Genomic DNA, 22,764 nt, shown 5'->3' on the forward strand with positions numbered 1-22,764 from the left:
CAAGCAAACAAGATTAGGAAGAGGCAGTGTGTGAAGGATATTGGAAAATAGTTTTCCACATAGAATTGTGGAAAAGTGGAATGCTTTGAATGATGAAGTTGTTGTAGCACATACTGCGCATAACTTAAAAAAATAGATAAGTGAAGATATGGAGACAGGACATTGTGAGCCCCGCTTGAACCCTGTTCAATACAACTAGGTAAATACACACACATACATTCACCAACAAAATATTATTTGGAGCCTTTTTTAAACGATGAATTTTCTGCAATTAAGTAGATTTTTTGTGATTTCATGGCATTAATATTAACGTCTCTCAGCTGAAGGCTGGTGTAGCTTGCGCCTCCGTGTCTGGCGCTGGATGGGCTGCGAGGATAGCGTGCGTGGAGAGGCGCCCGCTTGGTGATGGGATGTGGCACACTGTGGCCGCGGAACGTCACGGCCACAATCTCCGCGTGAGTGTGGATGACGGGGATGGATGGAGCCTCAGCGAGACCCTGACCTCCATGGACACGCCTGCCTGGGAGGGGCCGCCGCCACCACTCATGGTGAACAAGCACGACGGCGTGACGGTGGGCGGCCTGCCTGAGTTCGTGGGCGTGAACCTAGTGACGGTGCACGACGACCTACAAGACAGTGAGTCCCACGTCAGAATGGCGTGTGTGTGTGTGTGTGTGTGTGTGTGTGTGTGTGTGTGTGTGTGTGTGTGTGTGCGCGCGTCACGCTGTGCATGGAATGAATGATAATATACGTTTCCACACATTAAGAGAAGGGCATACAGCACACAGAGAGTAGACAGTAGGATCGGGAGGAGCATACCGTGCACGGGAGCGACGGAAGCAGCGTTACAGTTCAAGACATGGTGAGTCACTAGAAAGCAGGTTTGTTGAGGTGATCAGCCTTCTACAGCAGCACTGTTTAAAATGAACCAGAAAGCCGCACATGGATAAATACTGGTGAAAACATTTAAAGGGAGAGTAAATTTATTGTGCAAATTGGCGTTGTAGGGGTTAAGAAGTCATAGTTTTGGATGAAGAGCAGATTTAGGATGGTAGCGAGATAATTATTAGAAAATAGATATATATCGCTGCCTTTAGATGTCACTGATTAGCAAGTGGGCGTTCTGGGCACCACAACTTCCTTCCTTCCCTCATTCATTAATTTATTCATTCATCCATTCATTCATGCATTCATTCTTTCAGCTGCGGCCACCTTTCTTCTTTCCTCAAACGCCCCTCTCTCAGTATGGGAATCACAGTAATGATGATGATCAGAGTAATGATGATGAGATGTCAATAGTAAAGCTTCCATCCTCTTATCACGTACTCATGTGGTTCTTCCTCTCCCATCACCATAACATTTCCCTCGCAGCCTGCCTGGACGATCTACGAGTGTCGGACCACCAACTCCCTTTACCTCCAGCTGTAAACGGTACCACCTGGGGGCAGGTGACTACAATGGAGCACTTCATTGAGGGGTGTCATCCTCCCGGAGATCCTTGTGCCAACATTAGCTGTGCTGCGCCACGCTCATGCCGAGCCGCCTGGGACCAGCCATCCTGCAGGTCAGCCGCCATTCTTGCCTTGCGACATCTAGCGCCACGTGTTGGTGTGGTTGTGGTACACTTTTTTTTTTTGCGGCTCAGTTATGACGTACCCAGTGTGAACCAAGGTAAAGAGAATCGAGAGGTAGGTTCACGGGGGAGTGAGGGAGAGCCAGAATACGTCTCCACCACACAGGTGGATGATGACGTCAGCGGAAATCTTGAGAGCAGGTTCTGAAGGATGGCAGCAGTCAGTCACACACTCTCTCTCTCTCTCTCTCTCTCTCTCTCTATATATATATATATATATATATATATATATATATATATATATATATATATATATATATATATATATATATATATATATATATATATATATATATATATATATATATATATATATATATATATATATATATATATATATATATATATATATATATATATATATATATATATATATATATGTTTTACTAGTTATCTATTACTAAGGCTGGATCACTTAATCTAGGTAGTTATGCATCTTATCTATCTATCAATCCATATTGTCATTGTGAGCTGGGTTAGGGATAACACTGATATACATGTAAGTTATGTAGTTAGAACAGCATTTAGATAGCACAGTATTCTGGCAAAATATTTGGATTCACATATACGTACTGTGATTTCCACCTAGCATATATTCTTCCATAAGTACACATATAAAGACACACACACAGACACACACACACACACACACACACACACACACACACACACACACACACACACACACACATATATATATATATATATATATATATATATATATATATATATATATATATATATATATATATATATATATATATATATATATATATATATATATGATAAATAGATAGCTCTGGGTATTGTGTGTGTAGTGGGTGACATGAAGGAGGCAGACCATGAGCCTTGTTGTAAAACCTCAGTAATGTGTACCTGGTGAGTGTGTTGGTGTTGAGGAGTCGTTTCAGCCGCCAGCTGACGAACCTCTCCGCGGCAGCTGTGGTCCCGGCATGCGTCTGGTGGACGGAGTCTGCAAGGATGTAGACGAGTGCCAGTGGCGGCCGTGTCTGCACGGCGGTTCTTGCCTCAACCTACAACCCGGTTACGTGTGTGTGTGTGGACCAGGCCACGTAGGTGACCATTGCCAGTGGTCCAAGATAGCTACCAGTGGCCATCCCGTAGCACCCCCCGCTGCCATCGCGGCTATCACCGTGTCCGTCCTCGTCCTGGGTGAGTGGGTGGTGCTCAGCTCGTCGCAAGGGAGAACAGTACCCTACTAACAGCACCTTTACAGTGCAATGCTTACCAAAGGTTTCCCCGCACCGCTCATTTCCATCGTTAATACTACGGTGATTTAATTCATTCTATAAAATCTAACATCCACATATTTTTCTCTTGTTTTCTAAAATATCTCTACTTACGATGGAAATTAACAGTGGGCCCGAGAAGTGTTACTCCTCTGAACATATGTTTCCTTGCAGTGGTGCTTGGCCTGGTGTTGTCCCTGCGGCTGCACCGGCTGAGGGGCGTACAAGGCCTACAGGCAGGAGCAGTGAAAGGCGGCATCCAGAGTGTGAAGGAGGCTGCAGTGGAAGGCAGTGAAGATGGAAGTGTTGGAGAGGCAGCTGTGCAGGAAGGGTCCAGCGACACCCTGATGGAGCTGCTCAAATTACGAGTGTCGAGGGACCCATCAGGACTGTCGGAGGAACGTGAGTAGGCGCGAATGGGCTGGAGACGTTTTCTTGTCACTGCCTGGGTCACTGTCTATCTGTTAGCCACTGCCTCCCTGTGCTGCAGATACTCACTGGTGAGAGGGTAGTTTCAGCCAAGTGTAGAGAAAGGACGACTATGACTAGGCGAGATGTGCACTGTGTTGTGACATGAAAGGTGGAGGACAGTCATGGTTGGTTATCGAATAACATGACACACTAACTTTCACTGTTTAGCGTTTTCCCTCATCCTTATGTATGTCTCTTGATTTGGTCCGTTAGGACCCTACCAATTGTCATGCTCCTAAGCATACTGTCAGCAGATCAGAGTACTTCAGGGGTGAATAATGCAAGATATAGTAAGAATGAGTGCAATGATCTCAGATCACGACTGTAGGCAGCGAGCCAAAACAGCAGAGAGGAAGAGAAGGAGGAGAAGGAGAAAAATGAGATCATGAAGTAACACGTAAGTAGTAAGACGCCACGTGGCAAGGATTGCAGAGACTAATGCCCGTATCACACGGTCACGTATACCCGCGACAGCGTGTCGCGCGTCTGGAATATCGACGACCGCATCGCAGAAAACGCCGATTTTCAGAGGACAGCGGGTCATCGGAAATGATCCAAGACCGTTGTCCATTTCCCGCGACTGGAAGACCGTCGTGGAAAAACTATAATGAACATACTTCACAAAAATACTGAATTATTTTTTATAATGCTTTATTTGGCATATATCATCAATATAATGCTGTAATTTTTCATGATTTGCATACCCATCACTTATACGATATTTATTAATTACCTACAGATAGTATCGGATTTTGTTTTGATTTGTTTACCACCACAAGTGCTGGACTAGCCACCTTCGCGTCCAAATCCTTGCCTTCCTTTTTCGTTTGTTCTGCTCTTGCAGTGCAATTGCATAAAGTCCAACAGCTAAGATAGCGTGGTCAACTGGGTCCATTGTGTTCAGTGGCGCTCCGCCCGGGTTTGTTGTTGTTGTGGTGGTGAAGGTCTCGGATGGAAGATCAACGCCGTGTGCTATGTTTCCTGCGATCTGATCGTCGAACATACTGGTCGCGCGACACGCTGTCGCGGGTATACGTGACCGTGTGATACGGGCATAACTGAGGCCAACACTCAAGACAAGACGTAAACATGACCATGGCGTTGAGACAAATGTGACTGATGATAACAAGTCAACAAGTACATATATTTCCTATACTTTTCACTTTCATTTACCAAGGCTATGTTTCATTCACTCTGGTGTCTCTGCTCCTTCCTACTTCCACTAGCGGATATTAATTCACGGAGCCCATATCGCCTCCCCCCGGTTTCAGACTCAGCAGTGCCATCGGGGTGGGGAAGCTGTGGCAGCGTCTTGTTGGTGGAAACACAGCACCTGCCCGCCATGCACCTCGAGGACCGGCCAACCTGTCCCTGCGGAGATATCACCGCCTCAGCACACCGCGGCTCTTCTACGTCAGGTGAGATGGCTCAAGATGCACGGGCAGAGGAGACTCAGGAGAGTGTTTACAGGAGGTGAAAGAGAGGAAGCAAAATTAAATTAAGATAATCTGATAACGAAAAGGGAAAGTGCAGCATCATGACACGCATGGTGGCTCAATGGGGAGAGACAGAAATGGGAGCACTGGAGAGGGAAGAGGAAGGAATAGATGGTGTGGTAAGGATGGAATGTGTGGTAAGGAGTGTGTGTGTGTGTGAGAGAGAGAGAGAGAGAGAGAGAGAGAGAGAGAGAGAGAGAGAGAGAGAGAGAGAGAGAGAGAGAGAGAGAGAGAGAGAGAGAGAGAGAGAGAGAGAGAGTGTGTGTGTGTGTGTGTGTGTGTGTGTGTGTGTGTGTGTGTGTGTGTGTGTGTGTGTGTGTGTGTGTGTGTGTGTGTGTGTGTGTGTGTGTGTGTGTGTGTGTGTGTGTGTGTGTGTGTGTGTGTGTGTGTGTGTGTGTGTGTGTGTGTGTGTGTGTATTTACCTAGTTGTAGTTTTACAGGACCTGGGCTTTATGCTCGTGTGGTCCCGTCTCCATATCTACACTTATCCAATTTTTCTTTAAAACTATGTACACTCTTTGCTGATACCACTTCCTCACTCAAACTGTTCCAAGTCTCAACACATCTTTGCGGAAACTAATTTTTTTAACATCTCTCAGACATCGTCCCTTCCTTAGTTTCTTACTATGCGATCTTGTGCTTCTAAAGTCATATTCTTCTCTCAGGATCAGTTTCTCATTATCCACTTCATCCATTCCGTTAATCAATTTATAAACTTGTATCAGATCCCTCTCTCTTCTCTGCTCCAAGGTTGGTAGATCCATTGCCTTTAGTCTCTCCTCATATGCCATCCCTTTAAATTCTGGAACCATTCTTGTAGCCATTTTTGTAGTCTCTCTAATTTTCTTATGTGTTTCTTTTATGGGGAGTCCACACAACTCCTGCATATTCCAATCTAGGTCTTATTTTAGTACTTATCAATTTCTTCATCATTTCCTTGTCCATATAGTGAAATGCTACTCCAATATTCCTTAGCAAATTATACGTCTCTCTGAAAATTCTATCAATATGGCTAACCGGTTGATTATTTTCTTCCATTGTCACTCCCAAGTCCTTTTCCTTTTTACTTTTTCTAGTTCTACTCCATCTCCCATCTTATAGATTCCCACTGGTCGTCTTTCACTTTTCCCATTTCCATGACATGGCTTTTGTCCACATTGAATTCCATCTCCCATTTTTGCTCCATTTCCAGATCTTGTTTAAGTCTTCCTGTAGTATTTCACAATCCTCTTTTGTTTAATGACTCTGCACAGTTTCGCATCGTCCGCAAACAGATTTATGTAGCTGTTCACTCCTCTGGCATGTCATTTATATATACGAGAAAAGTATTGGTGCCAATACTGACCCTGTGGCACTCCGCTGTCTACTGTTCTCCACTTTTTTTTTTTTTTTTTTTTTTACATTACAAGGGCACTGGCCAAGGGAAATCAAAGTTAAAAAAATCCCGCTGGTTGCCACCCTGTTAAGAGGAATAGTATAAAGAGAAAAACATCTAAAAGGAGGGTCCAGTTAACGTAAGAGGTGTCTTGACACTCCTCTTTTGAAAGAGTTTAAGTCATAGGCAGGTGGAAATACAGACACAGGTAGAGAGTTCCAGAGTTTACCAGTGTAGGGAATGAAGGAGTGAAGATACTGGTTAACTCTTGCATTAGGAAGATGGACAGAATAGGGATGAGAAGAAGTAGAGAGTCTTGTGCAGCGAGGCCGCAAACATGCAGTTAGCAAGTTCAGAAGAGCAGACAGCATGAAAACAGCGGTAGAAGACAGATAAAGATGCAACATTGCGGCGGTGACTTAAAGAATCAAGACAGTCAGTTAGAGGAGAAGAGTTGATAAGACGAAAAGCTTTAGATTCCACCTTGTTTAGTAAAGCTTTGTGTGGATCCCCCAGACATGAGAGCCATACTCCATACACGGGGAAACAAGTGAAAGATCAGAAGTTAGGCGTCCCATAGCATCTCGCCTTGAGTCATTTAATTGTTGTTGGACTTCATATCTTTAACTATCGTCCTTATTTCTCTCCCCCTTAAGTAATTCTTCATCCATCTCAATGTGCTTCCTTTTAAGCCACCCTTCTCCTCTAACTTCCATAGTAATCTTTCATGTGGCACTTTATCAAAAGCCTTTTTTAGATCTAAATAAATACAGTCAACCCATCCCTCTCTCTCTTGTACTTTATCAACTATTCTAGAGTAGAAACTCAATAAATTTGTCACACATGACCGACCTTTTCTAAAACCAAATTGGCTATTTGATAATATTTTGTTGTCTTCAAGAAACTCGATCCATTGCTTCTTTATTACTTTTTCACACATCTTGCATATTACACTAGTTAGTGATACCGGCCTGTAATTTAAAGGTTCTTCCTTCCTTCCGCTCTTATATATGGGAACCACCTCAGCTCTTTTCCACTCCACTGGCACTGTTCCATTTTCTATTGAGCATTTTATGATGTTGTATATTGGACTTGCTAGTTCTTCCCTACATTCTTTCAGTATTCTGCCTGAGACTTCATCCGGTCCCATTGCCTTTTCCTCATCCAATTCCGTCATCAACTTTTTTATTTCAAGCTTGGTTACTTTAATCTCTTTTATATAGACAGTCTCTCTATTACCCTGTGGTCTTTCAAATTTGAATTCCTTAGTAAAGACCTCATGAAATTTACTATTTAACAGTTCTGCCATACTTTTTGGGTCTTCCACCATTTCGTTTTCTCCTTTTAACCTTTCTATTGTTTCATTTTGCGTGTGTGTGTGTGTGTGTGTGTGTGTGTGTGTGTGTGTGTGTGTGTGTGTGTGTGTGTGTGTGTGTGTGTGTGTGTGTGTGTGTGTGTGTGTGTGTGTGTGTGTGTGTGTGTGTGTGTGTGTGTGTGTGTGTGTGTGTGTGTGAGTGATACATCGTGGTCAAGCGTTGCTCTGAAATAATTCTCTCATGATTGCGAGTTTTATTTATTTTTATTTTTTTCTTCCTGGAACAGCGGACAACTTGGCGCAACACCGAGACCTAGCAGCTGCAGATGAGGGAGGCGGTATTGCTGCGGGAACTGTCTGGCCAGAGATGTACAGGATTTCAGGCACCATGATTAGCTAGAGGAGAGAGCGCCTGCGCGTCCCCAACAGGTGGAGGAGGTGAATTGTGTTAGTTTCCTGTAAAAAAAAGACATGCCAGGCAAGATGGAAGGTGTGGCCCATTCAGTGGCAACGAGAGACAAAATGCAAGGAAAGCTGTAGAGTTGATTAAAGAAATAGATAATGAATACCACTCATATTAACAAAATCAATTACAAGGACCATTCCTGTTTGTCTGGTGGTGATGCAGGAGAGGAGGTTGCACCTGCGGAGGCGTGTGGCTGGGCACAGCGGGGAGAGAACGCCGCATGGGGAGGACCTATCCCAAGAGACAAAGGCGCAAGCCACCACGAGGTAAAGTACTTATAGTAACACGCCAACGCCTGGTGGTAGACAGGCACTATAGTGTGACCATTCTAAAACCAAGTTTTCGATGGTAGAGAGAGAATTCTTCTGCCTGCGACGATGCCGTACTTCATAAATCAGCGATGTGTGGTTGATGTGATATAATAATGTAAAAAAAACATTACAGATAGATAAATTTACAGGATAATTTACTCCCAGCAAAGTCTAACAGCACTACTTTCTTTCTACACGAGTTTCGGTCTGACCAGTTCTGACTGGATCAGTTCAAGAGATGGTGTGAACTCACCATCATAGCCAGTTGTGATAGGTAAATTCATAGGATAATTTACTCCCACCGAGGTCTAACACCATTAATTCTGTTCTCGACCAGTTCTGGTTTGGATAATTTCAACGGGTGCTGTGAACTCACCTCCAAAGCTAGTTGTGAACTCGGTGAACGTTTCCCTTTGTGTCTCATAACTCAAAGGGGCAGTCACTGCCTGCCCTCTAATGACAACTCTCCTCTTTCTCACAAAACTACATGCACTTACTACACACACTCACTCGAAATTTTAAAAAATACAACCATAAATGTCCCCAGGCCAGACTGCTCTCCCAATACCAATCCGAAATGTCTTGACACCCCATTTCAATTTTTTCTTCATTCACTTCTGCAACATTCGCGGTCTTACATCTAATTTTAAATTTGTAGAACACCTCTCCTCTCCTTAACCTCATCTTCTTTTCCTCACCCAAACACAGCTGTCTGAAGCAACTGACAGTAGCCCCTTTTTTGTTCTCTACTTTCCTACCCTCATTTCCGTTCCCAAGCTGGATATTGCATTTATACGCACAACTACCTAACTTGCTCTTTCTAACTAAATTTATTTGTGCCTATCTCTGCTCTAACTCTAACTTTAACTATTTAACTTCCAAAGTGGAGCACATTCTGTCCTTCTATCCTTTCACGGAGATCTCCATCCTTGGAGATTTCAATGTTCACTACCACCTTTGCTCTTCCTTTCCTTAAACTGATCATCCTAGTGAACTAGCCTTTAAATTTGCTATCCTCCATGACCTAGAGCAACTGGTGCAACACCCTACTCGTATTCCTGACCGTCATGGAGATACGTCCAACTTACTTGGCTCTTTCCTTATCTCTAATCCTTCTGCTTATGTTGTTACCTTATCTTCTCCCTTGGGCTCCTCCGCTCACTCTCATATCTGTATATTGTCCTGTTTCTCCAATCCCTCCTCAAGATCTCCCAAAGTGGACGTAAGTCTGGCGATTTCCCTCTGCCAGTTGGGGGAACCTGAGGAGGAATTGTGCTAATTTTCATTAAAATGATTACTGTCAGAGACCCATCTCTGTGTGATGAACGCATAAGAGAGTTGATACAGACTGGCATAAAGGCGTAAATTCCTCACTCTTTTCTCAACCTAAATCTTATAAACCCTGGTTTAGCAAAGCCTGTTCTCGCGCTATACATGATAGAAAGATTGCTCACAAAAGGTAGTTGAGCCTTTCATCTTCTAAATCTTATGCACATTATATTTCTGCCCGGAATCATACTACGTCTGTTCTTCAACTTGCCAAACACTCCTTCATAAATAGAAAATGTCAAAATCTTTAAAAATTCTACTCCTCTCGAGACTTTTGGCATCTGGCCAAAAACATCTCCAATAACTTTACTTCTTCATCTTTCCCTCCTTTATTTATTCATGATGGCACCACTGCCATCTCATCTGTCTCTAGGTCTGAACTTTTCTCTCAAACCTTTGCTAACAACTCCACCTTGGATGATTCTAGGCTCGTCACTCCCTCTCCTCCTTCCTCTGTTTCATGCCTGCAATTAAAATTCTTCGTAATGATATTTTCCATGCCCTCGCTGGCCTAAACCCTCGGAAGGCTTATGGACTTAATGGCTCCCTCCTATTCTTCTCAAAAACTGTGGTTCCGTACTCTCACCTTGCCTGGCCAAACTCTTTCAACTTTATCAATCGACTTTTCCCTTTCCTGCTGGCTGGAAGTTTGCCCACATTCAGCCAGTTCCTTAAAAAAAGGAGATTGTTTTAGTCGGTCAGACTATCGCCCTAAAGTTTTAATATCTTGCTCGTCTAAAGTTTTTTTTAATATATCCTTAATAGGAAGATTCTTAAACATCTGTCATTTCACAATCTATCTGCTCTCTCTCTCTCTCTCTCTCTCTCTCTCTCTCTCTCTCTCTCTCTCTCTCTCTCTCTCTCAACAGAACGGTCGGAAAGGAAGATTGAGATAAAGTTGCAGAGAGAAGGATAGAAACTGTAGGAAGGCAGTTTAGAAATCATAGCTTTATGCCAGACTCTATCAAAAGCTTTTGATATGTCTAGCGCGACAGCAAAAGTTTCACTGAAATCTCTAAAAGGATATGACCAAGACTTAGTAAGGAAAGCCAGAAGATCACCAGCAGAGTGACCTTGACGGAGGATAGATTCGAAAACTTTAGACAAGCAAGAGATTAAAGCTATAGGAAGGTAATTCAAGGGATTAGAACGTTCACTCTTTTTAGGGAGGGACCCCACCAGGTCCATAAGCCTTCCGAGAGTTTAGGCCAGCGAGGGCATGGCAAAAATCATTAGGAAAGAATTTTGATTGAAGACATGAAATTGTCAGAGGGAGGAGGAGGGGGAGGGACAAGCCCAGAATCAACCAAGGTGGTGTTGTTAGTAAAGATTTTAGAGAAGAGTTCAGCTTTAGAGACAGAAGAGATGGCAGTGGTGCCATCGGGATGAAATAAAGGAGTGAAAGATGAAGAAGTGAAGTTATTTGAGATGTTTTTGGTTAGATGCCAGAAGTCTCAAGTGGAGTCTGAGTTTGGAAGATTTTGACATTTCTATTTATAAAGTGGCATGATATAAAGTGCGTGAGATTCAGGAGATGGAAGGCTCAAGTGCCTTTTGTGGGCAACATCTCTATCATGTATAGCACGAGAACAAAGTTTAGAAGCTTTAGGTTGAGAGAAAGAATGAGGAATGTACGCCTCTATGACAGACACTATCGCCTCTGTTATGCGTTCAGCACAAAGAGATGGGTCTCTGACACGGAAACAGTAATCATTCCAGGGAAAATCAGTATAATACCTCCTCAGGTCCCCCCAACTGGCAGAGGCAAAACGCCAGAGGCACCCCTCTTTGGGAGGGATTGGAGAAATAGGACAAGATACAGAAATGAGATTGTGATCGGAGGAGCCCAACGGAGATGATAAGGTAACATCATAAACAGAAGGATTAGAAGTAAGGAAGAGATCAAGAATGTTTAGTGTGTCTCTAACTGTCAGGAATACGAGTAGGGTGTTGCACCAGTTGCTCTAGGTCATGAAGGATAACAAAGTTGAAAGTTAGTTTACCAGGATGGTCGGTGAAGGGAGAGTAAAGACAAAGCTGGTGGTGAACATTGAAGTCTCCAAGATTGGAGATCTCCTTGAAAAGGTAGAGTGACAGAATGTGTATGGGAATAGAGGAAATAGGAGGGAACAGAGAAGGGGATACTGTCAGTTGCCTCAGACAGGTGTGTTTCGATGAGGAAATGAAGATGAGGTTTAGCAGGGGAGAGGCAGTGTTCCACAGATGAGGAGGCGGCGGCGTAGTGGATAAGGTGGTGAACGTGTGATCGGGCAGACGTCCTGGCGTAGGTTCGAATCGCACCACGTACCACCTTAAACACTTTGCCATTTGTCAAGTGGTTTAAAGTTACCTACATGTCACCATGGTACCAAGGTTCTAGGTGGTTACACCAAAGATGAGCTTGGGTGGTGATATGGGCCCTAATATGGGTACCACTATAAATAAAATTGCCTGCGCCACTAATGGGCGGAAGCTGAACAGCGCTTCCTACACACTCTTCAAGTGAGCCCACAGGCGCTATAGGCCTCGACGTAAAAGAAAAAAAAAATTGAAAATCAGATCTAAGACTGCGAATGTTGCAGAAGTAAATGTACAAAAGTTGAGGGAGGTGTCAAGACATTTCGGTTCGTCATCAAGAGAGCATTCCGACCTTGGGACATTCCTGATGCCCTCCACAGAAGGGGACTCGGAGGCTGGGTTTGGAGTCGCCATTTTTTTTATTTTGAATATTAAGTAAAAGGTCTATGTGTGGTAAGTGCATGTAGTTTCGAGTGAAGAAGGAGAATTGTCTTTAGAGGGCAGGCATTGACTGCCTCCTTGAGTTGTGAGACACAAAGGGAAACGTTCAGCGAGATCACAACTAGCTCTAATGTAAAGTTCACAGCACCCCATGAGGTAGTGCTATTAGATCTCGCTGGGAGTAAATGATTGTTTCGGTAGGTGTGTGTGTGTGTGTGTGTGTGTGTGTGTGTGTGTGTGTGTGTGTGTGTGTCTCGGCATACATGCATGTGTGACCATGCATCTAGGTGTGGGGTGTTAACGTGTGTGTGTGGACAAGGCCAAAGTAGCCTTGTTACATTAATGACTCCTGGCCTGAAAAAGTCTCCCCATCCCGGCCCTGCACGGGACAGTGGGAATCCTAACTCTATTTAGCTAAACACTAGCCCTGATGGGCGCACAAAGAATCCACACAGAGATGGCTGAAGGCCAGAGCGCAGGACACGTGTTTGTAGCATGGTGTCTGGGCCAAGTCTGGTGTGTGTATGTGTTTGTATGTGAGATCTAAGTTTTATTCAACACTGTGAGCGGAATTCTCAACTATGGGTTATTTTTTTTCGTCCTGTTCAGCATTGAAGCTTCGCTGCTTCAGTGTTTTACGCGGGACACAACTTCCTCCACCAGGATTAACTATTTTCTCCTCCCTACAGGAAGTTCCTGGCTATGGCCAAGCTGTTGTAGTGACCAAGACATGCACTGACGACCATTTTCTGAAACAATTTTGCCCACACATCACTACTTCAATATGCTCTAGTTAAAATGACATGAGTTATAAGAGTGTTTCAATGGCTGTAGTGATAGATTAACAAGATTTCTATACTCAATATAAAAAAAACACTCTAGAATTTGTCTGTTCATCCCTTTTAGGCTTCAAAAACACTCCTGGTGAGAAAGCAAAGCGTTTTAGATACTGGTCTGAGTCACACTACACAACGAGAACCATCCCCGTGGCTCCCTGCTGCCTTCCATTACCCGGCGGCCTTCCACGCCAGCAGAGAGCACCTCCCCTTGGCTTGCTCCACCGATCTACCGCGTGGCGCCAAAACAGGATCCTTTGCACATGAAGTCTGAAAAATACAGTTGCCTTCCCAGATTTTCTCTCAAGATGCGAACTTGTTCTACCGTGAAGTCCTGATGTTGTCCCTGTCCGTGATGACAAAACCACCCCCCTGCCCATCCTTGCCCCTGAGAGCTTTAGTGGATGACACTACCGAGAGAAAGATATATATATATATATATATATATATATATATATATATAGAGAGAGAGAGAGAGAGAGAGAGAGAGAGAGAGAGAGAGAGAGAGAGAGAGAGAGAGAGAGAGAGAGAGAATATTATTTTAGAAAAAAAAATATTGATATAAGATTCTGAGCATATGATTCTTTTCACAAACCGTCTACTGTGTGGAAACCAAAAAAGACTTTTCTCTGCTCAATTGTGAGCGAGAGTAACTGAGCGGTGGTGATAATAGTGACGACTGTGATGATAAGAATGATGATAATAATATTGATAATAATGATAATAATAATAATAATAATAATAACAATAATGATAATAATAATGATAATAATAATAATAATAACAATAATAATAATAATAATAATAATAATAATAATAATAATAATAATAATAATAATGGTGATGAAAATCACATATTGGTTATCTGTAAGGTGCGAGTGACTGACAGAATGCTTGTGATTATTTGTTTGTTTGTTTGTACTGTGTTTTGTGGCAAGACATGAAGTTTATACATTCCTTAATATAAATAAGAAAAATTATATTGTTCTTTTTCCTTACCCACCACCTTATGGTAACCCTGTGGAGGAAAACTGCCCTTCATGTTGCTCAAACGGGAGTAAAGCAACTTCCGCTGCTTCTAGTCCGTTAAGAGCTATCGGGCAATTTCCTCCGTACTGCTGTGCTAAGCCCATACCTAGTTAAAACCAGGCGATATAGGATTCTCTTGAGGGTAAGCAACAGATTTAGAGTACCTTTCTACTTTCTTTTATAACAGTGTGTGTGTGTGTGTGTATAGATTGTCACCTTGAAGTGACATGGGCCTTTGCCTTTTAGCGGCCCTGAGTTTTATAGCAGATAACATACGCAGAGGACACTATTTTTACTAAGTACATATGATGTTACAACATTACTATGGCATAAATATGTTGGTGTGCATTTATGTATTTGTCTGATAGGTGCAAGTGTGAGAAGAAATTAAGAGGAAAAGATGTGTGATTTATATTTGTAAGGAAAGACAGAGGAAACGTATAGCAAGAAGCTATAGCTTGCAGAAAAAAGAAAAATGTAACATGTGCAGTAGGAAAGGAGAGAATGGGAATATGGAAGAAAGCGGGTGAGTTTTAAGGCACACTACAATACTCCCCCCTAATGACGAGGAAGGAGGAACGAAATTTTTGCTGTTGTGTCTGTTCCGCTAAGGTGTGGTATCCGTGCCGGTGCGTCGGGTCTGCCGATGTGTAGAATCTTCCATTGCGGTGTTTCGTGCCATTTGCTGAGGAGGAGAGAGAGGAACAAGTCCAGAATTATCCAAGGCAGAGTTATAAACAAAGGTTTGAGAGAAGAGTTCAGCTTTAGAGATAGAAATAATGGCAGTGGTGCTATGAGGATGAAATAAAGGAGGGAGAGATGAAGAAGTAAAGTTATAGGAAATATTTTTGGCCAGATGTAAGAAGTCTCGAGGGTAGTTTAAGTTTGAAAGATTTTGACATTATCTATTTATGAAGAAGTTTTTGGTGAGTTGAAGAATAGACTTGGCATGATTCCAGGCAGAAATATAAAGTGCATGACATTCAGTTGATGGAAAGCTCAAGTACCTTTTGTGGGCAACTTCTATATCATGCAAAACACGAAAACAAAACAGGCTAAGTTAAACAAAGATTTAGAAACTTTAGAAAAAGAGTCTTTTTTTTATATCCTGGTCTATAGCGCCTGTAGGTAACTTGAAGAGTATTGGAAGCGCTGTTAAGCTTTCACCCATTAGTGGCACAGACAATTTTATTTATAGCGGTACCCATATTAGGGCCCATATCACCACCCAAGAGCATCTTTGGTATAACCACCTAGAACCTGGGTATCATGGTGCCATGTAGGTAACTTTAAACCACTCGACAAATGGCAAAGTTTCAAGGCCGTATTTGGTGGGATTCGATCCCAAGCTCACCACCTTATCCACTACGCTATCGCCTCCCTATTGGAATGTACGCCTCCATGTCACTTCTGTTATACGTTCAGCACACAGAGATGGGTCTCTGACTCAGTAATCATTTCAGGGGAAATCAGCATAATACCTTCTGAGGTCCCCCCAACTGGCAGAGGCAAAATGCCAGAAGCACCTCTGCTTTGGAGGATTCTGAAAAGGGATTGGAGAAATATGAAAAGATACAGATATTAGGTAGTGATCAGAGAGGCTTAACGGAAAAGATAGGGTGACAGCATAAGCTGAAGGATTACGGGTATGGAAAAGATCACGAATGTTGAGCGTATCTCCAAGACGGTCAGGAATATGTGTAGGGTGTTGCACCAGTTGCTCAAGGAGTCTAGATCATGGAGGATAGCAGAGTTCACCAGGATGGTCAATGATGAGAGAAGAAAGTCAAAGCTGGTGGTAATCATGATATCTCCAAGGATGGAGATCTCTGCAAAAGAATAGAGAGACAGAATGTGCTCTACTTTGAGAGTTAAAAAATCAAAGAACTTACTATAGTCAGAGGAGTTGGGGGAGAGATAGACACTACAGATAAATTTAGTTAAAGAGTGACTTTTGAGTCGAAGCCAAATGATGAAACACTCGGAAGATTTAAGAGCGTGGGCATGAGAGCAACACCCACCTTTGGAACAAAAACGTGAATAGAGGAAGTAGAAGGGAACAGAAAAGGGATACTGTCCGTTGCCTCAGACACCTGTGTTTCGGTGAGGAGAAGATGAGGTTTAGTAGAGGAGAGGTGATGTTCTACAGATTGAAAACTATATCTAAGACCACGAATGTTGCAGAAGTTAATGAGGAAAAAGTTGAGGGAGGTGTCAAAACATTTTGGGATGACACCGATGAAGTAGTCCGACCTGGGGACATTTATGGTCTCCTCTCCAGAAGGGGGCTCTGAGGCTGATGTAGAAGTCGCCATTTTCTCATTTCAAGTGAAGAGTGTGTGGATGTAGGAAGTGCTTGTAGGTTTGTATGAAGTGGGAGAGTTGTCTGTAGATAGCAGGCTGTGACTGCCCCCTCGAGTTGTAAGACACAAAGGGAAACATTCAGCGAGTTCACAGGTAGCTTTGATGGTGAATCTCAGTAACCCCTGAACTGATCCAGACCAGAACTTGATAGACCAGTACCGGTCCAGATCAGAACTAGTTTTTTTGTTTTTTGTTTGTTTGTTTGTTTGTTTGTTTTTTACGTAGGGAAGAGGGCCAGCCAAGGGAAAAAAAAAGAAAGATAAAATAAAAGGCCCACTTGAGTGCTGGCTCTCTAAAAAGTGTAAAAGCGTCAGCCAAAGTTGGGGAGCAAATGCCTCGATACCTCCCTCTTAAAAGAAGACAAGTCGTAGGAATTCGGAAATACAGATGCAGGGAGGGAGTTCCAGAGTTTACCAGTGAAAGGGATGAATGATAGAGAGTACTGGTTAACTCTTGCATTAGAGAGTTGGACAGAATAGGGATGAGAGGAAGAAGAAAGCCTTGTGCAGCGAGGCCGCAGGAGGAGGAGGCATGCAGTTAGCAAGATCAGTAGAACAGTTACCATGAAAATAGCGATAAAAGATAGAAAGGGATGCAACATTTCGGCGGTGAGAAAGAGGCTGAAGACAGTTAGTCAGAGGAGGGAGTTGATGAGACGAAGAGCTTTTGATTCCACCCTATCTAGTAAAACTGTGTGACTGGAACCCCCAAACATGCGAAGAGTACTCCATACAGGGACGGATAAGGCCCTTATACAGAGTAAGCAGTTGGAGGGGCGAGAAAAACTGGCGGAGACGCCTCAGAACACCTAACTTCATAGAAGCTGTTTTAGCAAGAGATGAGATGTGAAGTTTCCAGTTAAGATTATGAGCAAAGGACAGACCGAGGATATTCATTGTGGAAGAGGGAGACAGTTGAGTGTCATTGAAGAAGAGGGATAGTTGTCTGGAAGGTTGTGTCGAGTTGATAGATGGAGGAATTGAGTTTTGAGGCATTGAAAACTACTAGATTTTCTCTGCCCCAATCGGAAATCTTAGAAAGATCGGAAGTCAGGCGTTCTGTGGCGTCCCTGCGTGATCTGTTGACTTCCTGAAGGGTTGGTCGTCTCTGAAAGGACGTGGAAAGATGTAGGGTGGTATCATCAGCGTAGGAGTGGATAGGGCAAGAAGTTTGGTTAAGAAGGTCATTAATGAATAATAGAAAGAGTGGGTGACAGGACAGAACCCTGAGGAACACCACTATTAATAGATTTAGGAGAAGAACAGTAGCCGTCTACCACAGCAGCAATAGAGCGGTCGGAAAGGAAACTTGAGATAAAGTTGCAGAGAGAAGGATAGAAGCCGTAGGAGGGCAGTTTTGAAATCAAAGCTTTATGCCAGACTCTATCAAAAGCTTTTGATATGTCTAACGCAACAGCAAAAGTTTCACCGAAATCTCTAAAGAGGATGACCAAGACTCAGTAAGGAAAGCCAGAAGATCACCAGTAGAGCGACCTTGACGGAAGCCATACTGGCGATCAGACAGAAGATTGTGAAGTGACAGATGTTTGAGAATCTTCCTATTCAGGATAGATTCAAAAACTTTAGACAAGCAAGAGATTAAAGCTATAGGACGGTAGTTTGAGGGGTTAGAACGGTCACCCTTTTAGGAACAGGCTGAATGTAGGCGAACTTCCAGCAGGAAGGAAAGGTAGAAGTCGATAGACAAAGTTGGAAGAGTTTGGCCAGGCAAGGTGCAAGCACGGAAGCACATTTTTGAGAACGATAGGAGGGACCCCATCAGGTCCATAAGCCTTCCGAGGGTTTAGGCCAGCAAGGGCATGGAAAACATCATTACGAAGAATTTTAATTGTAGACATGAAATAGTCAGAGGGAGGAGGAGAGGGAGGGACAAGCCCAGAATCGTCCAAGGTGGAGTTGTGAGCAAAGGTTTGAGAAAAGAGTTCAGCTTTAGAGACAGAAGAGATGGCAGTGGTGCCATCAGGATGAAATAAAGGAGGAAAGATGAAGAAGTGAAGTTATTTGAGATGTTTTTGGCTAGATGCCAGAAGTCTCGAGGGGAGTTTGAGTTTGAAAGATTTTGACATTTTCTACTTATGAAAGAGTGTTTGGCAAGTTGAAGAACAGACTTGGCATGATTCCGGGCAGAGATATAAAGTACATGAGATTCAGGAGATGGAAGACTCAAGTACCTTTTGTGGGCAACCTCTCTATCATGTATAGCACGAGAACAGGCTGAGTTAAACCAAGGTTTAGGTTGAGATTAAGAATGAGGAATGTACGCCTCCATGCCAGACACTATCTCCTCTGTTATGCGTTCAGCACAAAGAGATGGGTCTCTGACATGAAAGCAGTAATCATTCCAGGGAAAGTCAGTGTTATTCGATCTTGCTGGAAGTAAATTATCGTTTCGGTAGGTGTCTACTACCTCCTCCATCTATGGAGCCTGTCAACCTCTCTCTCTTTCTCATATTTAACACACTCAATCAGAAAGTGCTCTACAGTTTCCCTCTCCCGTCTACAACTGCCACATCCCTGGTTCAGCTCCTCCCTGTTCCTTGTTTTGACCTCCAGCCTCCCTGTTTTTGCCTTCACTAACAGCTTGCTAGCCCAGTCTCCTACATGCCAATAGAGTGCCTCAGGTCTCTCCTTCCATTTGTACAACTTTAATGTGGACTTTGTTTCCATCACTGCCTGCCATCTAACTAAACCACCACTTCTAACCTTTTCTTAATCTCTCTCTGTGTCCTATTCTCCCACAGTCCAACAAGATTCCCCCCCCTTTTCCATCCATCCATTTCTCCCCTTCATGAAAACCTATTAGAGTTTTCCTTCACTACCTATTTCACCCACCCATCTTTATCAAATCCTTTAACCGTCTTGAAAAAAAACTCAACTTTCCTTTAATTACCCTCTCTATGAAGGCGCTCCAGCCCATCTCCCCTCTAATAGCTTCTACTGCTGTGCTGCGTGGAACACCTAACCCCCTACCTACCTATTATATTCTGGGTCTTTTTTAATCTTGCTAAATCTCCCTCCAATTAGTAGGTAATTTCAGAGCCATACGGACAATATGGTACTGTCATTCCCTTCTATAGACTTCTATCTATCTCATACTAGTTGACTGTCCTACTCCCTGCATTCATGATCATATGTCATCTTCCTGGCTTTCCTTTCATTCATTTTCATCTGTTTTTTCACCTCCAATTCCTTCTTTGCTTACCTCTAGGCCCAGGTAAGTATATCTATCCACCACCTCTAATTACTGCTCTCTAATACCCACTGTCCCTGAGCCTCATTGTTGAACTCCATCACTTTGCATTTTATGTTACTTTACCTAACGCCTCACTCATGTCCATATATGCTGGCTACCTGTAACAACTCCTCTGGCCATGCCCTGCTTCCTCTATGTTAATACTATGTTATCAGCATAAGCTAAACATACTAATCTCCTATCCCCTACTTTTAAACCCTTCCCTGACACCCTAATCTTTGGTAGTAACTCTTCTATGAGTCTATGTAGATATTAGATAAGGTTGCAAAGGCTATACCCGGTATGATCTTGATGCCGCAGATGGCTCGGGATCGCTCCAGAGCCAGGCCTTTGGATCGGCAATTTCTGTAGAGGAAAAACAAAAGACAAGCTGAAAAAACAGTATCCTGTTCACTAATTATCCTTACACCTCCCACTCCACATTTTCTTCAGAAACTCCTTCACGGCCTCAATCATCCTTTCACTCATCTCTCTACACAGTCCCAGCAACAACACCATCCATTCCCTTCCTGTCTTCTCCAATATTTCATCCCTATTATGCCCTAATTCTGTCAAAATCACTTGCATCATCTCCCTCCTATCTCTCTCATACCTCTCACACCCCAGCACCACGTGCTTCACCGTCTCATCCTCCCCCATGTCACACATCTGGCACACTTTGCTGCGGGACTCACACCATCTGTAGTTCCTTGCATTCACATTTATACACTGTGCCCTAGCTTGGAAGAGGTCATCTCCCAGACTGCTATCATACCACCTTTCATACATTGGCGCCTCCTTTTCCTTGTACCATTCCAGAGTATGCTTTCGTTCCATCTCATTCTTCCATATTTTCAAGTCCCATCCACTTCCATATATTCAAGTCCCATCTCTGTCTATCTCACTTTTCCATTTCCTCACATCCCATTCAGTTCCCACTCTGCCTCCTCTTGTCTCGATCCATTCATTCTCATTTTGATTCCTCCCAGCCATTCTCATTCCCCATAAAACTTGTAGTAATCCACTCCTCTCTGTCATTCTCATACGCCTCTTCCTCCATTTGCTTCCATTTTCATTCCAGAGATACACTTTTCTCGCTATTCTTTCATCATCCATTCTCTCCAACCTAATCTTGTACCTAAAGTGTCGCTTTTACTAGCCTGTCCCTAAAAGTGTTCCATCCCATATCACCTCTCAAAGTTTCTACTGCGTACCTCTGTGCGTTCAGTGCCATTCTGCCTATTATATTTTGCCCCATTTTTAGCTTGTCAATTTTACTTTCGTTCCATACAATCCAGGGGCGTTTCTTAGGACTGAAAACATTGGAGGCTGAGCCCAGACCCTTATAGGAAAGTCTAGAGGATCCTTTCCGAAAAAAAGAAGCTCTATTTCTGTGCTTTCTCTAGCCTTGTGGTGACTTCAAAATGTGTCAAAATTAAGTTATGTTATATTGATAGAAACAAGATGATGCAGGTATAGATAACACAGGGATTAAAGTAAAAGAAAAATAAACAAATAAATATTTTGACTGAAGCGAAGTCATATTCTCTCTCTACAAATTTTTAAAACATGTGAGAGGTTACGTGATTTTCGATTTTTAGTTTGCCTCTTTTTAACACCAGACCATGTGAAAATGTTTACAGAATATATCAGGAGCCATATTTCAAGCAAAGTGCACATCACATGAGTCAGTTTAACTTAAACTTTATTCTTCCTCCCATCATTAGTATGTTGTGTTGCATCTCTGTTGAATTATCCGGGGCTAAAGAAAAAACATCCGGGGGCCCAGGCCAGGCGACGCCAGACGACGCAATCACATCCATACCATACATTATACTGGCCATGGCCACACTTTCCAAACTTCTCTCAACACATCATATTTACTTGCTCTCATTCTAGCTGCACTCCTCAGTCGTCCTACCCACTGGCTCACCAAAATTATCTTTTCATTCTTTGCCTTTCCATACCCATTCGGACTCACCCACATTCCCAAAGTATCTACTTATATTCTCTCGCCTGTTCCAACTCATTCTCTCCAATTCTCCATACCGCATTGCTTTCGTCCACTGACCTATTTACTATCATTACCTTACTTTATTTCACTAAACCTAACTAAACCTAACTCCAAAGTCTCTTCCATATTCATCCACAACATCCAACAAACTTTGACACTCACCTGCTGACTCACTCATGACCACTGCACCATCTGCATAACGCACATTATTACTATTATCATGATGTAAATAGAAATCTGCTTAATAAAAAGAGATTCTAAGAAAAAATGTCTCAACCACTGTAGTTCATAAAAAAAAAATAACCACTAATAAAAGAAAACTCAAATCAAATCCCCAAAAACTTTAAAACATTAAAACAAGGAGCTAATGTCGATAAAACAGTAAAAACGTACAGAGATCTTCGATCTTGAAGAACATTAAAGGTGAAACCTACTAAAACTAGTGCAATATATATATATATATATATATATATATATATATATATATATATATATATATATATATATATATATATATATATATATATATATATATATATATATATATATATATATATATATATATATATATATATATATATATATATATATATATATATATATATATATATATATATATATATATATATATATATATATATATATATATATATATATATATATATATATATATATATATATATATATATATATATATATATATATATATATATATATATATATATATATATATATATATATATATATATAAGCAAATAAAACTTAAAAGGAACGTTTAGAAGATTATGCAAAAGAAAAACCTTAGATGATATCAAATCACAATCTTTCGATAACGAACAATAAAGAAAACATTTGAAAAAGACTAGAAATTGAAAATAAAATGC

At 42.2% G+C, this 22,764-nt stretch overlaps 1 protein-coding gene across 1 annotated transcript in view; it reads left to right on the forward strand.

Annotated features, from left to right (window-relative positions):
* Nucleotides 1-14,283, forward strand: part of LOC123515625 (putative neural-cadherin 2) — a 361,909-nt gene extending 347,626 nt beyond the window's left edge. The window contains exons 21-28 of the mRNA XM_045274424.1: nt 321-636; nt 1,372-1,564; nt 2,574-2,806; nt 3,058-3,285; nt 4,626-4,772; nt 7,828-7,978; nt 8,169-8,272; nt 13,292-14,283. Of these exons, the coding sequence (XP_045130359.1) occupies nt 321-636; nt 1,372-1,564; nt 2,574-2,806; nt 3,058-3,285; nt 4,626-4,772; nt 7,828-7,940 (1,230 nt within the window). The 3' untranslated portion in view covers nt 7,941-7,978; nt 8,169-8,272; nt 13,292-14,283. The remainder of the gene's footprint in view (nt 1-320; nt 637-1,371; nt 1,565-2,573; nt 2,807-3,057; nt 3,286-4,625; nt 4,773-7,827; nt 7,979-8,168; nt 8,273-13,291) is intronic.
* The last annotated feature ends 8,481 nt before the right edge of the window (nt 14,284-22,764 follow it).

The sequence above is a fragment of the Portunus trituberculatus genome, chromosome 39 (genome assembly GCF_017591435.1).
Source record: "Portunus trituberculatus isolate SZX2019 chromosome 39, ASM1759143v1, whole genome shotgun sequence".
In the NCBI taxonomy this organism is placed as follows: Eukaryota; Metazoa; Arthropoda; class Malacostraca; order Decapoda; family Portunidae; genus Portunus; species Portunus trituberculatus.